General features: G+C 44.1%; 1 protein-coding gene across 5 annotated transcripts in view; it reads left to right on the top strand.

Moving 5' to 3' along the window:
* CARINH (colitis associated IRF1 antisense regulator of intestinal homeostasis) overlaps positions 1–15,082 on the top strand; it is a 136,351-nt gene that overhangs the window by 12,073 nt on the left and 109,196 nt on the right. For all 5 annotated transcript variants that reach the window (XM_071098487.1, XM_024788324.2, XM_071098488.1 and 2 more), the window contains exon 2: positions 8,076–8,183. In XM_071098487.1, coding sequence (XP_070954588.1) covers positions 8,076–8,183 — 108 coding nt within the window. The remainder of the gene's footprint in view (positions 1–8,075; positions 8,184–15,082) is intronic.

The following is a 15,082-nucleotide window of genomic DNA, read 5'->3' as shown; positions in this document are numbered from 1 at the left end:
AGTCCACTGCATCTGCCAGCAGAAACATGAAAGATGCGTGCCACCTTGTCTTTGTCCTTCGTCAAGTATAGACAACTCATTCTTGGTATGCAGGAAGGGGTTCCCCCCGCCAGCGCTGTGGAAACAGCCCCTGCCCTTAAGGCGTTCCCCATCCCCTGACGAGAGAAAATATGTATTCAAGTTACCCATAAGGCAGGTTGTGCAGAACAAGGACAGATGAGTGAAAGAGCTAAGAGCTGAGAGTAAAGTGACTAAATCATCAGGCACTTAACTTACATTTAAGTAACGTCAGCTTTTGCAGGCCAATACCGAGAATCCCCTTTAAGTCAATTTTTGTCTCAATAATAATGAATTCAACCTAATCACACAGATCTGATCATAAGACCCATTACTGAAACAAAACTTGAATGGTCTTAACTTTGATAAAACCATCTGAATTTGACAAAGATGGTCTAAGGTCCTAAGTTTTAAAACATGGGGTCCCCCGCTGCTCTACCCCAGGACAGTGTTGAGTACTGATTGCTTTTAGAAAATGTTGCTGTTGCTGGGCACGGTGGCTCACGCCTGTAATCCTAGCACTTCAGGAGGCCGAGGCGGGCAGATTACTTGAGATTGGGAGTTTGAGACCAGCCTGACCAACACGGAGAAACCCCATCTTTACTAAAAATACAAAATTAGCCGGGCGTCATGGCACATGCCTGTAATCCCAGCTACTCGGGAGGCTGAGGCAGGAGAATAGCTTGAACCTGGGAGGTGGAGGTTGCAGTGAGCCAAGATCGCGTCACTGCACTCCAGCCTGGGCAACAAGAGCTAAACTCCATCTAAAAAAAAAGAAAATCAAATAAAGAAAATGCTGCTGTTTTCGTGAGCCAGAAAATTAGATGCACTTCCGTTCACATTCCATTGGCAAGAACTAGTCTCATGGCTCTCACCTAATTGTAAGGTGGCTGGGAAATGTAGCCTGGTGGTGTTCCCAGGAGGAAGAGAACAGAGAGACTGGTGAGTACTCGTAACCTCTTCCACAATCGACTAATGTAGTGAATTACTTTATCATGATGTATTTGTAATATACTTTTGCATTTGATTAGGTAATATTTAGGAGTTTAACATCCATGTTTTTAAGTGAAACTATCCTGTATTTTTATTTGTACAGTCCATATTTAACATTTCAAAATTAAGTAACCTTAAGTTGGACAATGTTTTCTCTTTTTTTCTATCTTCTAAAGCAACTCCATTAAGATAGAGATTTTCTGCTCCTTGGAAGTTAGTAGAAGGCACTTGTAAAATGGTCTGGGTCTGAAACTCTATGGGGAAGAGGTTTCAAAATTATTTGAGTCTCTTAAGTAGTTATACACATTTTTTGTGCCAAATTTGGTAATTTTTATTTTCTAGAAATGTATTCATTTCATCTGTATTTTCAAATGTGTTATCATGTATTTATATTATTCTTTATACATTTTAAAATGTCTGTTTTATTTGTCATTTCTTCCTTTTTCTGTAATCTCATTATTTAAAAATCTTGTGTCAGTTATTCTTGATCAGTCTCACTAGAGGTTTGTCTACTTTCAAGTAAATACTTCGAGTTTTGTTAACCACCTTTTTTTTGGTCCTCTATGTCCTCTATTTCACTGATCCTGCCCTTACGTTTATTATTCCGTTTTATTACGTTTACTATTACATTTATTTTTTCATGTTCCTTTGGTCATATGCTTTTGTAATAGATTCAAACAGTGTAGACATTTGTAAAGTGAGACAGGAAAGTCCATTTCAGCCTCTATAGGCAACCACAGATATCATATTGGGGTGTGTTTTTCTGGACCCTTTCCTATGCTTATACAAATATTTTCCTACAACTTTCTAAACTGAAACTCATAGGTAAACCGCTCTCTATAGGCAACCACAGATATCATATTGGTGTGTTTTTCTGGACCCTTTCCTATGCTTATACAAATATTTTCCTACAACTTTCTAAACTGAAACTCATGGGCCTCTTTCTATGATGTATACACACACATATGCATACATACACACACACACATCCATTAAAGTGGAATATGTACCATAATTTATCCATTTTCCATTCATGGGCATTTAGGGTGAAAGTCTTGATCTTTTAATAATGGAATTTAATTCATTCTTACTTATTTTGATCACTGATAAATATGGTCTTATTTTTGCCATCTTGTTTTGCCATGTATTTATCATGCATTTTTTTCCTTGTGACTCGATGGATTCATCAAAGTGTATTTGTCCTCTGTGTCTTCTTTCCTTCTTTTTATTCAGTGAGTTGGAAGTTCTATATCTTACAATAGGCCATCATTTAGTTCTTAAGCTTAGATAAACTTGTATTTTTGTCTCTCGCAAAAATCAGAACCAATAACCTCCTTCCAAATATAATAATTTTTTTTTTTTTTTTTGGAGACAGAATCTCGCTCTGTCACCCAGGCTCGAGTGCAGTGGTGCAATCTCGGCTCACTGCAACCTCCACCTCCTAGGTTCAAGCACTTCACCTGTCTCAGCCTCTTGAGTAGCTGGGACTACAGGTGTGCGCCACCATGCCCAGAAAATTTTTGTGTTTTTAGTAGAGACGGGGTTTCACCATGTTGGCCAGGATGGTCTCGATCTCTTGACCTCGTGATCTGCCTGCCTCGGCCTCCCAAAGTGCTGAGATTACATAAGGATGTTTTCACGTCTCTTTTTCCTCACCTTTTCCCCACAGGCACATATACACGTAGGTATCTGCCCAGGAATAACCTGAACAATTCCAATTGTTATTAATTCTTCTTGCTTCAAAATACACTTTCCTTTTTCTATGTTAGAAATATTAACAATTGCATTAGTCTACAATCTAACCTATTTGTGCAATTGCATATTATACCAGGATAGGAAAGTTTAAACATGTATTTCTTTTAGACTTTTCATTGACTTGCTGGAAATTTGTAGTGAATTGTATCTTGAGTAATGCTTCTCTGGGTCTCTTATTTCCCAAAAGTACACTTTGGAATCCATGCAATTCTGATCCTTGTTTGACCTTTGCTGGCACAAAGGCATTCTGAAATATTTGCAAATGCTAAAGTCACTTCCTCATGTTTTACAGAGTTTACTTTAGCTTGGTGAAACCAAGTGCAATATCAGTTTGTTGTAAACTTACCACTAACTAAAGATTCATAAAATAGCCCTGCCCTAGGGTCAGGGACTAGCTAGAGGAGCATGAAAATAGTCTTTGAAGATTCAGCTGCTGGATATTTTACACCAAAAAGCTGAAACGTTTTAGCTATTTCAATATTTTGTTTATAGTACTTAATATTTGTGAACATGAAGGAAAATGGGCACTCTTATAGTAACACTGTGATTAAACTAACTTGGTTGGTGTTTGGGCTCTGGTTATCAGAAGCTCCTTAAAGTGTCCATACCTTTTATCCCAGTTCTACTTCCAAGAATATGTCCTAAGGCATGTTTTCGTAAGAGGTTATTTCAGGTGGCGCAGGGTAATTCTAGTTGGGACACATTTGCCACATTGTCTAACACTGACTCACAGTGAGAAAGTTATTCCCATGCTCAATTCCTTTTCAGTCTTCTGATCAAGGGAAGGAGAAAAACTTTAGCTTGGTGCTAGCATGCCTTCAACACCTCTCTCACTAAGCCTCTCTAATCTCCCATTTTATATAAAAGAATGAGCAAAGGGAGAGCAGTATTTTGACTCTATTTTAACCACAGTATTTTTTTATTCCAATAAAACATATTATGATTGCCTTCATTTATGGCATATGATGTTGGTTTTCCACTTAAATAGGTTTGCTTTTTTTTTTTTTTTTTTTTTTTTTTTTTTTTTTTTTGATACTGAGTCTTGCCCTGTTGTCCAGGCTACAGTGCAGTGGCACAATCTTGGCTCACTGCAACTTCTGCTTCATAGGTTCAAGCGATTCTCATGCCTCAGCCTCCTGAGTAGCTGGAACTACAGGCACGCACCACCACGCCTGGCTGATTTTTTGTATTTTTAGTAGAGATGGGGTTTTGCCACGTTGCCCAGGCTGGTCTCGAACTCCTGAGCTCAGGCAATCCGCCTGCCTTGGTCTCCCAAAGTACTAGAATTACAGGTGTGAGCCACCATACCCAGTCAGGTTTGCTTTTAAAATACATTTGTTTAAGGACAGAAATGAGTTGATTTAAAGAGAAATGTTAAGTACATTACAGATGGTAATTAATTATAGCAAAATAGTAATGGCAATGCATGGATGTAGGAAATAGGACCTTAAGGAAATAATCAGAGCTATAGACACAGATTTATATCTAGGGATATTCCCGTAGATGAGGAGGTTCCTACCAATGGCTTATGTTACCATAAAGTTAGAAACTACTCAGTTGTTCAGCAATTAGGGATTGGTTAAGTGATTTTTTCGTACTTTCATATGATGGAATACTACCATTATGAAAAACTATATTTAATACATGGAGGATTATATACTGGTACATAAAACTGGTTATAAAAGTATATACAGTATTGTAATTTTGTTAAAAATGAAGTGAGTGTGAGTGTGTGTGTGTGTGTGCCTGTGCCAAAATCAATGGGGAAAAAAGACTAGAAGAAAATATTTCCAAATGTGTTATCTATGGATCATTGGACTACAGGAGTTGTTTGTGTTTTCCTATAATAGACATATGTCACTTTTGTCACCAGAAAAAACAATATATCTATTTTTAAATTAACATGCTCCTAGGCCGACAGGACTACCTGGTATTTTGTCATCTGCAGGCATTCCTGGGTCCTTTCCTGCTCTTACAATTCAGTGAGGTCTCTGTGGCCTGCTGCAACATCATGGGGAAATAGTACCGTTAAGACGCCATGGTCATCTCTCAGTACAATCCAAGGTACTTGGTTTTGGAGTGTGCATATTTATATTTTTGGAGTAGAATGGGAGAATGTTTCTAAAATTCTCTCAAATAATTTTTATTGCTTTTTCTTCTTGACAGCTCCATTAAACAGGACCAAATTAGGATCCCATTTTTTAAGTAGGTCTGGATTATTAAGCAAGAATAGAGTAGATGCTGAGTCTCCTAGTTTCTTGTTTAGTCCTTCTTTAATTTCTACATTTTCTACTGACCATGAAGTTTTTAAATGTTGGATTTAATCATGGTTCGGCATCAGCTAGGTTAGAGATGTGTATATTTAAATCTGGACCCCTCCCTTCCAGAATTACAAAATCTCTGTTCACGGAAAAAAAAAAAAAAAAAATTTGCTGCAAGACTTAATGCTTAGCAGAAATAATTGCTACCTTTTGCCTAGTAAAAATTCCCCATGTATTCTTTCTTAGGGCTTGTTCCTGGAGACTCATGAAATTTTTTGTGGGAATGGGGTTGGCAGGTTAAGCAAGTTAATGGTGTGTCTGTCTGGGAGTGCTCTACAGCGCTGGTATGAGCTTCCTCCTTCTGTAAAAGTGCTGGGCTCTAGCCAGGGTGAGCCAGCCAGGGCCTGAGCCTGAAAGAGACCTGCTGTAGCATTCCAGTACCATCTGCCAGATTGCAGCAAGACCTTTGACTGGCCGGCTCTTCCCCTGCTTGGGTCCTTCAACTCCACTCCTCTCCATCCCCACGGCTACCACTGTGGTGCAAGCTCTCACACCTCTTGACGGAACCACAGCAGTGACCTCTAGCTAGTCCCTGCCTCCCCTTGCCCTTACGTCCAATCTGGTTTTTCACAGGAGCTAGTATGTCCTATTCTCCTACTGCTGCTGTAACAAATTACCACAAAGTCAGTGCCTTAAAACAACACAAATTTACTATTTTAGAAGTCCTGAAATTAAGGCTTTGGCAGGGCTGCGTTCCTTCTGGAGGCTCTAAAGGAGAATCGTTTTGTTACTTTTTCCAGCTTCTAGAGGCCACTGCATTCCCTGGCCCAGGGCCCCTTCCTCCTCTTCGAAGCCAAATCTTTCTCATGCCACATCACTCAGGCTCCTCAGATCTCCCCCGCCTCCCTCTTATAAGGACACTGGTGATTACACTGGGCCCACCTGGATACTCTCCAATTCTCAGGATCCTGAATCACATCTGCAATGTCCCTTTTGCCATGTAGGGGAACATACGCACAGCCTCCAGGGATTCACACATAGACATCTTTGGCAGGGCCATTACTCAGCCTACATAGATAATCTTTTAAAAGTACACATCTAAATGCATTACTCCTCTGCCTAAGACCCTTGTATGGTGCTCCAGTTCTCCAGGGTTAAGGCTCAAACTCCTCTTGTGGCTTGGAGTGTCATGCAAGGGTTGCCTACACTGCTTCTCCAGCCTCACCCTGCCTCCTGTCCCTGCTGACTGCCCACGATCCAGCCTGTGCACAGGGTGTGCTTTTGACAGGGACACTGCTTCATATGGTTTAGATGCATGTCTCCTCCCAATCTCTTGTTGAAATGTGATCGCCAGCATTGGAGGTGGGACCTGGTGGGAGGTGTTTGGGTCATGGGGCTGGATCCCTCATGAATGGTTTGGTACCATCCTGGAAGTAATGAGTGAGTTCTTACTCTGTTCAGGTGAGAGCTGGTTGTTTAAAGGAGCCTTGGCATCTCCTCCCCTTTCTTGCTCTTTCTTGTGCCATGTGACACGCCAGCTCCCCCTTTACCTTTCACCATGATTGTAAGCATCCTGAGGCCTGACCAGAAGCCAAGCAGATGCTGGTGCCATGCTTGTACAGTCTACAGAACTGTGAGCCAAACCTCTTTTCTTTTTTTTTTTTTTTTTTTTTTTTTTTTTGAGACAGAGTCTTGCTCTGACACCTAGGCTGGAGTGCAGTGGCATGATCTTGGCTCACTGCAAACTCTGCCTCCCCAGTTCAAGCAATTCTCCTGCCTCAGCCTCCCAACTAGCTGGGATTACAGGCATGCACCACCACACCCAGCTAATGTTTGTGTTTTTAGTAGAGACAGGGTTTCACCATGTTGGCCAGGTTGGTCCCGAACTCCTGACCTCAGATGATCCACCCGTCTCAGCCTCCCAAAGTGCTGGGATTACAAGTGTGAGCCACTGCACCCAGCCTTAAACCTCTTTTCTTTATAAATTATCCAGCCTCAGATATTCCTTTATAGCAATGCAAAATGGACTAACACATTGCTCCTCCCCACACTCCATCTCAGGCCTCCCCCTAGACGAGGTCAGGCCTCCTGGAGGTGCTCTCACAAGGACTACATGCAATTCTGCTACCACACCTATCACAGATTAACATCTGTGCATTTATTTAGGTGATTATTTGACTAATAATAAATGTTCCTCTTATGTAAGTACTCCATACAGGCAGAGACCATGTCTATTTCTTACCCATAATTGCATCCTTGGCACAGTGCCTGACATGCAGCTGTGGGCAATAAATGACATGGTTAGTAAGTCCTTGGAAATAAATGAATAAATGAATGGATATTAACAGCATTGTCATCGTGCTGTATCTCTTTTTCCCTGCTTTTTCCTCTGCTTGGCATTTGTCTCCTTTTCTATTGTTGCCTCCCTCCACTACAACAGAAGCTTCGTGAGAGCAGGGACTTTGTCTTGTGTGTTCGCTCCTCTCTTCCCAGGTCCTAGAGCAGTGTCTGGTCCATAACACTCAATGGATATTTTGAGAATGAATGTCTGCAAGATGCTGAGAATCTCTCTCAGAGTTTTCATATGTGACCCCTCTTTGAAATTGAGTATTACCAAGTCATTCATTTTAATGATTCAACCTAATTCAGTAATCAGGCAAATTGGCAGAGACCTAAAATATTTACCCGTCGTTGTGAGGATGAAATAAGTAAACAAGTGTGAGTTATTTAGAGCAGTGTCTGGTAACCACAGCCCTGTGTAAGAGTTTGCTGCTGTTGTTAAGAAATGCTTGACTTCTTATATCTTAGAGTTTTTGCTGACTCTGTTGCCTGTGTTGGGATCTCAAGCAGAAACTGTTTGTGGCCCAGCAGGTGTTGGCACTCGGTGAGTGCTCCTGGCTCTTGTGCCACCGTGGGGACCCAGGTCTTCCAGCTGCCTGAGGATATAGGAGGGGCTTCAGGCGCATGATTGGGGCCGTTGCTTATGTTTTTCCCTTGTTTGGCCTGCAGGTGGCAGCACACCCTGGCCCCCCAGGCAGTCCTGAGGATGGCCAGCAGAGAAACAAGAAAATGGACTCCCTGGCTGCTGGAGAGTTGAATGCCAGCCACCAGCCATGGGTGAGTGGAGAGCCTGACCGGAATTTTTCTCTTATTTGTTCTGCATTATTTGTGTTTTGGTATATGAATTGCTGTAAGTCACATGTGTTCGATTTTGAGGCCATTTGTTGATTTTTGCGGTTTATTTACAAAAACAACAAACAATAGCAGTGAAACCAGAATTATTCCTGGAATGTATCAGAGAGTATGAGGGACAAGGGCGCATCCTCTGCATTGTAAGTGTGACTTCCCTTCCCCTCTGCATCTTAGGCCTGTCCCCTTTGCCATCCAAGGAGGAAGTATCCACCCAGAATAGTTCAACAAGTATGTGACAAGCTGGGAGGGTCAGGTGTTCTTTGCGGGGACCCTGCAGTCCTTCTTCCAGTCACTCCCAGGGTGGACTATTCTGCACTGCCACGCCTGGCCCCTCAGAACCCATGGTTTCCATCTGCCTGCCCAGGCCTTGCAGCCCCTTGGTGTACTTCTCCTGCTGACCCTCCCCTCTTCTTACCCCTATTAATTTCACAGCTCTATCTTATTTATCCCAAGATCCTATTTGTGCTGCATCCTGAGCACTTGAATGAGGATTGTTTATTTTCTATTTTGATCACATTTGTTAGCTTTGTGCTTAGAAGAAAATAATTTCAGTTTCATAAATGAGAATAAGCCCTTATGTCAAGGACCACTACATCACTTCTTGGCATTCCAGTGAGGGGTCTAGTGAAGAGCTTCCCTGAATTTCAGTACCTTTCAAGGCCTCTCTTGAAAGAATGTGGAATTAATTTGGGTGGAGGCTTGTGCAAGGACTTTTTTTCTGAGTGTATTTGGCCAGTGGGCCAGTGGGGAAGCAAAGGCATGGACCAGAGAGAGGAACAAGGAAGAAGGAGAAGCTGGGGCTGCAGGATGCCATCTGCTGTTTGTACGGCTTCCCATGGCCCACCGTAGTGGCCACAGGGCACTGCTAGGAATCCTTCATGTGGCTGTTGCTTGCTGTTGGGTGACATGATTCAGAACTGTGTAGCTCCATGTCCAGTTCCACTCCGCATCTCACTCACAAAGCTCTAGTGTTGGGCTGTTGGGTTTTGGTGAAAGCAGGTGCTATGAAGAATGTATTGAAGGACAAATCAGTCCCTAAGGGACTTCGATAGACACAGTCCTAAAAACATTTCCGGGCTGGTTTCTTTTTTTTAAACACCAGTTAACCGTTTTCAGTTTAACTGTGTTTTCCTTCCTGAAACCTTTAAGTGAGACTAATTGGTATGTTTTTTTTTTTTTTTGGTATGCATTGTTTTTAGGGAGTTTCTCTACTTGTCAAGTCTGGGTTGGAGACAGAGATGAAATGGTTTTTTTTTTCCCCACACAGACCAAGCATGCAGAAATGGGAATGATTTAAGTTTGTCTTTAATTTAATTTCTATATATTTATTTTCCTTTCCTTGGGAAATAGAGGAAATATTTGGGGGCATTTTCACCAAATTATAACTTGTAACTTCACATGAGCCTGTCAGCAGGAATTTCTGTGCATGTTTTAATGCCTGGTTGGGGGAGACATGAAAAGACAACAGACAGTTGCCCTCAAGGATCCTTTGTTCTGGCTGGGGAGTCACAACTTTGTTCCTCCCTTTAAGTAACACCAAATACTAGAGCCCCAGGGGCAGGTCTCATCATGAATGCCCAGTAGTCAGTGCCTAGAAAAACCTAAGTCCGGGAAGACTATGAGACCTGGCCCTGGGGCTCTAGTAAATTCAGATGAGAGAAAAGAAGATGGGTGGTGTTTCCAGGCACACAGGTGTAAGAAGGACCAGGGAGTACCTAGGTCCAACTTGAACATCATTTGGAGGAGTGCAGAGAGATTGTATTGGACAGGTTGGTTAATCAGATTTCAGTGGTGGTGGGAGTTTAACTATCAAGCCAAGGAGTTTGAATATGATACCATAAAGAATAGGAAGCGTCCGGGCCCAGTGGCTCACGCCTGTAATCCCAGCACCTTGGGAGGCCAAGGTGGGTGGATCACGAGGTCAGGAGATCGAGACCATCCTGGCTAACATGGTGAACCCTCTTCTCTACAAAAAATACAAAAACTTAGCTGGGCGTGGTGGCGCGTGCCTGTAGTCCCAGCTACTCGGGAGGCTGAGGCAGGAGAATGGCGTGAACCCGGGAGGTGGAGCTTGCAGTGAGCCGAGATCACGAGACTGTACTCCAGCCTGGGTGACAGAGGAGACTCCGTCTCAAAAAAAAAAAAAAAAAAAAAAAAGAATAGGAAACACAGTTGGCCCTCCATACCAGCAGGTTCTGTGTGTGGACCTGTGGATATGGAGGACTGACTATGCTACACCATTTTTTGTTTGTTTGTTTTTTGTTTTTGAGATGAAGTCTCACTCTGTCACCCAGGCTGGAGTGCAGTGATATGATCTTGGCTCATTGCAACTTCCGCCTCCCAGGTTCATGCAATTCTCATGCCTCAGCCTCCCGAGTAGCTGGGACTACAAGTGTGTGCCAGCAAGCCCGGCTATTTTTTGTATTTTTAGAGGAGACGGGATTTTACCATGTTGGCGAGGCTGGTCTCGAACTCCTGACCTCATGGGATCCACCCACCTCGGTCTCCCAAAGTGCTGGGATTACTGGCACGAGCCATTGTACCCAGTCCTACACCATTTTTTATAAAGAATTTGAGCATCATAGCTTTTGGTATCTGAGGGGCTGTTCTGGAACCAATCCCTTAAAGATGCTGAGGGATAACTGTAATAGGCTTCTGAATGCGGGACAACTGACTGTTTGAAATAGGAACTTTTATTTCCATTTTACATCTGCTTTTCAAATACTATCTTTTCAAATAATTCTCCAAGGTCACACAGTTGGTGGGCAGGGGTTGGATCTGCCAGACTGCAGAGTCCATGTACATTGCTCACCTCTGCACTGGCTTGCATTATCTCCAGACACAGGTTGGCCTGCATGTGACCAAGGCTCCACCCAGCCCTGACCTTGGATGACTCTGAGTCTATACATAGCTGCATTTGCGTGTCAGCCTTGCTCCCTGGGCTGAACTGTTTATAGGGTGAAAGGGGACTTTGGGTAAGTCACTTCCCTGTCTTCATGAGGCTCTAGGAAAGCAGGGGCAGGAACTGAGCTAGGCCTCCATGGTCTGCACAGCAACAACCCAGATAAGTTCCAAGAGCTGCAGAGGCTGTCAGAGAAGCTTCAGAGCAGGTCCCTGGGCAAGTCTCCTCCAAAGTGGGAGCTGCAGGGCTGATGCGGATCTAGGCAAGGTGACAGCACAGCTGCAGTCACAGCACAAGTCGATTCCTGTTACTGCCCTAATCCTCCAGCATAGGCAGGAGGAGTTGGGGGTTTGAAGTTTGAAGTTGGAGGAGTTGAACTTTGAAGTTCTCCATGCATTCCTTTGTCGTTCCTTCATAGAGTATGCAGCAAATAACTAAGCACCTAATTGTTCCAGGTCTGGCCCTGGGCCCTGGGCTTACAGCAAGGAACAAAACAACCCAAGTCCCTGCCCTCGTGCCGCTTACATTCCAGTGGGTAACACAATGTTAAGGAGAAGTGAAGTAGAAGAGGAAGGTAGGGAGAGGGGATAGAGTACTAGGGCCAGAGACCTAGAGGTCCAGGAAGGCCTCTCTAAGGAGGAGCATTTATGCAGAAACCTGGCATTTGAGCTAGCCAGGGAGCTAGCAGTGTGAATGTCTGGGTTGCAGGCAGAGGGAATGGCAAGTTCATAGAACTTAGGGAACATAGGGAAGCAGTGAGTAGGGTGATGCATTAGGGAGAGAGGAGAGTGGGAAGAGCTGAGGCTGCATGGGGCCAGACCTTGCCACCTTGCCAGCTATTGAAGAAAGGTAGGGTTTCTTTCTTTCTTTCTCCAGCTCTAAGGTATATTTCAGGCATCGTTCCTGGCTGACTGGCTCTAAATCTGCAGCCCTCCCAGAGAGCCTTTGATCGACCCAATATCTTCCTATATCATCCCTTTTCTGGCTGAACTAACCACTGTTCGTACAGCTATGAACCCTGCCTAATACAGAGCTTTGGAGGAGGAGGAGCGTGCCAACCAGCTTTATAGGGAAATTAAATATGTTTTTAAGGTTGGAAAAGATGCACTTGGATATTATGTTAAAACATTTCAACTTTGGTAGAAAGGGCTCCACCTTGGCCATGGAAAGGGCCTTTGTCATCACTGTTTCCTCCCCTAGGAGCTAGGAGGCTGGGTCGGTCTCCTCCTCACCTGCCAGCCGAGGGCCTAAGCTGGTCACCCCTTGCTTGACCTTCCTGGTCTCACCTGTACAATTCAGTTAGCAATATTATTCCTGCCTGAAGGGAAAGAGGACGAAAGAAATGATTTATTGAGGGTTATTTCTATGTTGGAGGTCTCTGATGCTCTGAATAATTTCCACAGAAGGTTCCTGGGGGTTGGGACTGTTCCCTGAGTTATGTCCGGGCAGGGGAGTGGGATGATTTATGTTTATTTTATGCATCCTCCCCTCTTTTTTTTTTTTTGCTTTCAAAACACTTTTACCTATGTCCTTGATCTCTGTAAAAGGGCTCTGTATGTTATAGTGGTTAAGAGCATGGGAAAACAGATGTGGTGCTGAGTGCCAGGTCCACCTTTGCTAACTTTGTCACTTTGGGCTTGTCCCCTAACCAGCCTGCTCCACAGTTTCCTGTTCCCACTGGTCTAAGATACAGAGTGGTGACCCTTGCTCCTGTCAGAGTAGGTTTAAAGACTACATAGGTGGATTTTTCCCAGAAACAATACCACTCAGAATTTTCCTTCAGGCAGCATAGCACAGGGGAGATGTCCACACACAGTCACACCTGTGTTTGAATCCCGGCTTTGCCTTTTTGCTTGTGGGTGGGTGAGTTGGGAGTGTGCTTGAAAAATTATTCAGCCTCTTCAACTCTTAGTTTCTACCTCTATAAAATGGGAACAAGAATACTTACTTCAAAGATTTGTGGTATGAATTAAACAAAATACCCTGTTTGAACTGCTTAACATATGTGTGCACATGGTAGCCCGTGGTAGCTATTTTTATCATCATCATCATCATCATCATTGTTAGGCATGTCAGTGGCCTCTACCAGTCTGTGGGTGGAAGCAGCTTTCAAATGTGGCTCAGCCTCATGGAGGCTGTGCATTTGCTGTGACTCAGGATTCTAGAATGACTGAGTCAAAGATCTCAAACTTCTCTTTGCTATATTGTTATTTGCAGTCACACTCACACACTCAGTTATCCAGGGTGAATAATTAAGTTTCTGTTGATGTAGGTTGCCATGCTGTTTATTTCCCTGTTTCTCTTCTGTTTAGTTCAGCGTCCTTCAAAGAAGACAATAGTTAAGTAGCTAAGCTATATTGAGGGCTTAGTATACTAAAAGTGTTACGTAAATTAGCCCCTTTCATTCATGTAACCAAATTTAGAAACAGTTTCAATAATGCCTAAGACTACGCTGCTACCCTGCAGCAGACCCAGGCTTCACATGTCCCATTCCAGAGCCAACACTGGCCTCTGTACTGCCTGCCTTTAAACAGGACAGTGGTTGAATTTGGTGACCTTGAGAGATCAGGTAGTCTAGTCTTTCTTACCTCCTTTCCAGGGTGAGCTGAGCATCACAGAGGGGGAAAATCTGTGATTTTCTTGAGAAAACTTTACAGCAAAAACTGTTGGCTCTGCCCCTGATAGCCATTTTTATGGTCTGGAGGGACAGTGGCTTCTTCCTAGAGCCCCTTTGCAGTGTCCCCTGGAGGCCAGCTGTCCATCCTTGAGAGCAGTTAGGAGAGCCATGTTGAGAGTGTGCTCAGTCCTCAGTTGGAAACCTGGAAATGCAGATCATGAGGGTGGTGTCCCACTGGCACATGGTGGGTGGGTCTTTCTGCCACCCTGGCTGTGTGTGGCATCCGGTGCGAGTGGTAGCCAGACATCATGCCCACCTGCCCTCGAGCTGCGTGCCTGCAGCTGGCTCCTTCCTCACAGATCTGCATCCCTTCGGCGCTGGGGAGCAGAGGAAGTGGTCTGTGGGCCAGCTGAATTGCCCAGGGAGCTGAGTCACTGGCTGATTTCGGCCTGCCCTGCAGTCCCTGGGGTGACTATGGTGATAGGGGAGAGAAATCTGCTTGTCTAGGGGCCTTGAAGCCTGAGAACTCACACACTCCAGGAGGTTTCTTCATGCCACAAGCATTTACTGAGCACCTACTTTGTGCCTAAAGAGGCCATGCGAGAGCCCTCAGCATGGGAATGTGTGTTGGGCTGCCTGGAGCCCAGGTGACTGGTGGCCACCAGGGAGCTCCACTGCTCTTAGAAGGATCTGAGGCTGGCAGAGGGGCCAGGTTGGTGTGCTACTGTTTATCTGAGCAGATTCCATGACAACCAGGAGATAAATGCCTGAGGTCAAGCAACCCCTGGAACAAGATTAGGTATCTGGGTAAGGTGGGACCTATACTGTGATTTGGAGACCCTTAAGTGACCAGTATCTTCTGGATGACTATTCAGTACACTTAATTAATTTGTTAATTAACTAATCCCTCATCCTACTCCAGAAAGGATTGAAAGTGATTCAATTCAGCAGGTGTTTTAGAGGGAGGAAGGCATCCTGAGCTTGCTCTGAGTGAAAAGCTGGGGTTTATTTAGGCCCCGAGAGGGTCATTTACCAGCTGCCAGCCCAGCTCCACACTCCTAGGGCTGGCTCCCATGAAAGCACAGCCTTTGCTGCCAAGGCTGGTTTGCAGCGTTTCTGTGATTGCCTCCTGGTCTCTTTGCAACAAGTGGCCCCGACACCTTCCTGCCTTGACGCAAATCATGTGACTTAAGAGGAGCAACCTGACCTCAATTACCAGGTGCAAACATCAGTCACTGAGAGTAAGCAGGAGGCCTCCAGTGTCTCTGGTTGTTTTAGCCTCCAGCATTAAATATTAAGAGTGAA

This window comes from Macaca nemestrina, chromosome 6, assembly GCF_043159975.1.
Source record: "Macaca nemestrina isolate mMacNem1 chromosome 6, mMacNem.hap1, whole genome shotgun sequence".
NCBI classification, from domain to species: domain Eukaryota; kingdom Metazoa; phylum Chordata; class Mammalia; order Primates; family Cercopithecidae; genus Macaca; species Macaca nemestrina.
The sequence above is the reverse complement of the archived record's forward strand: the minus strand, read 5'-3'. Positions and strand labels throughout refer to the sequence as shown.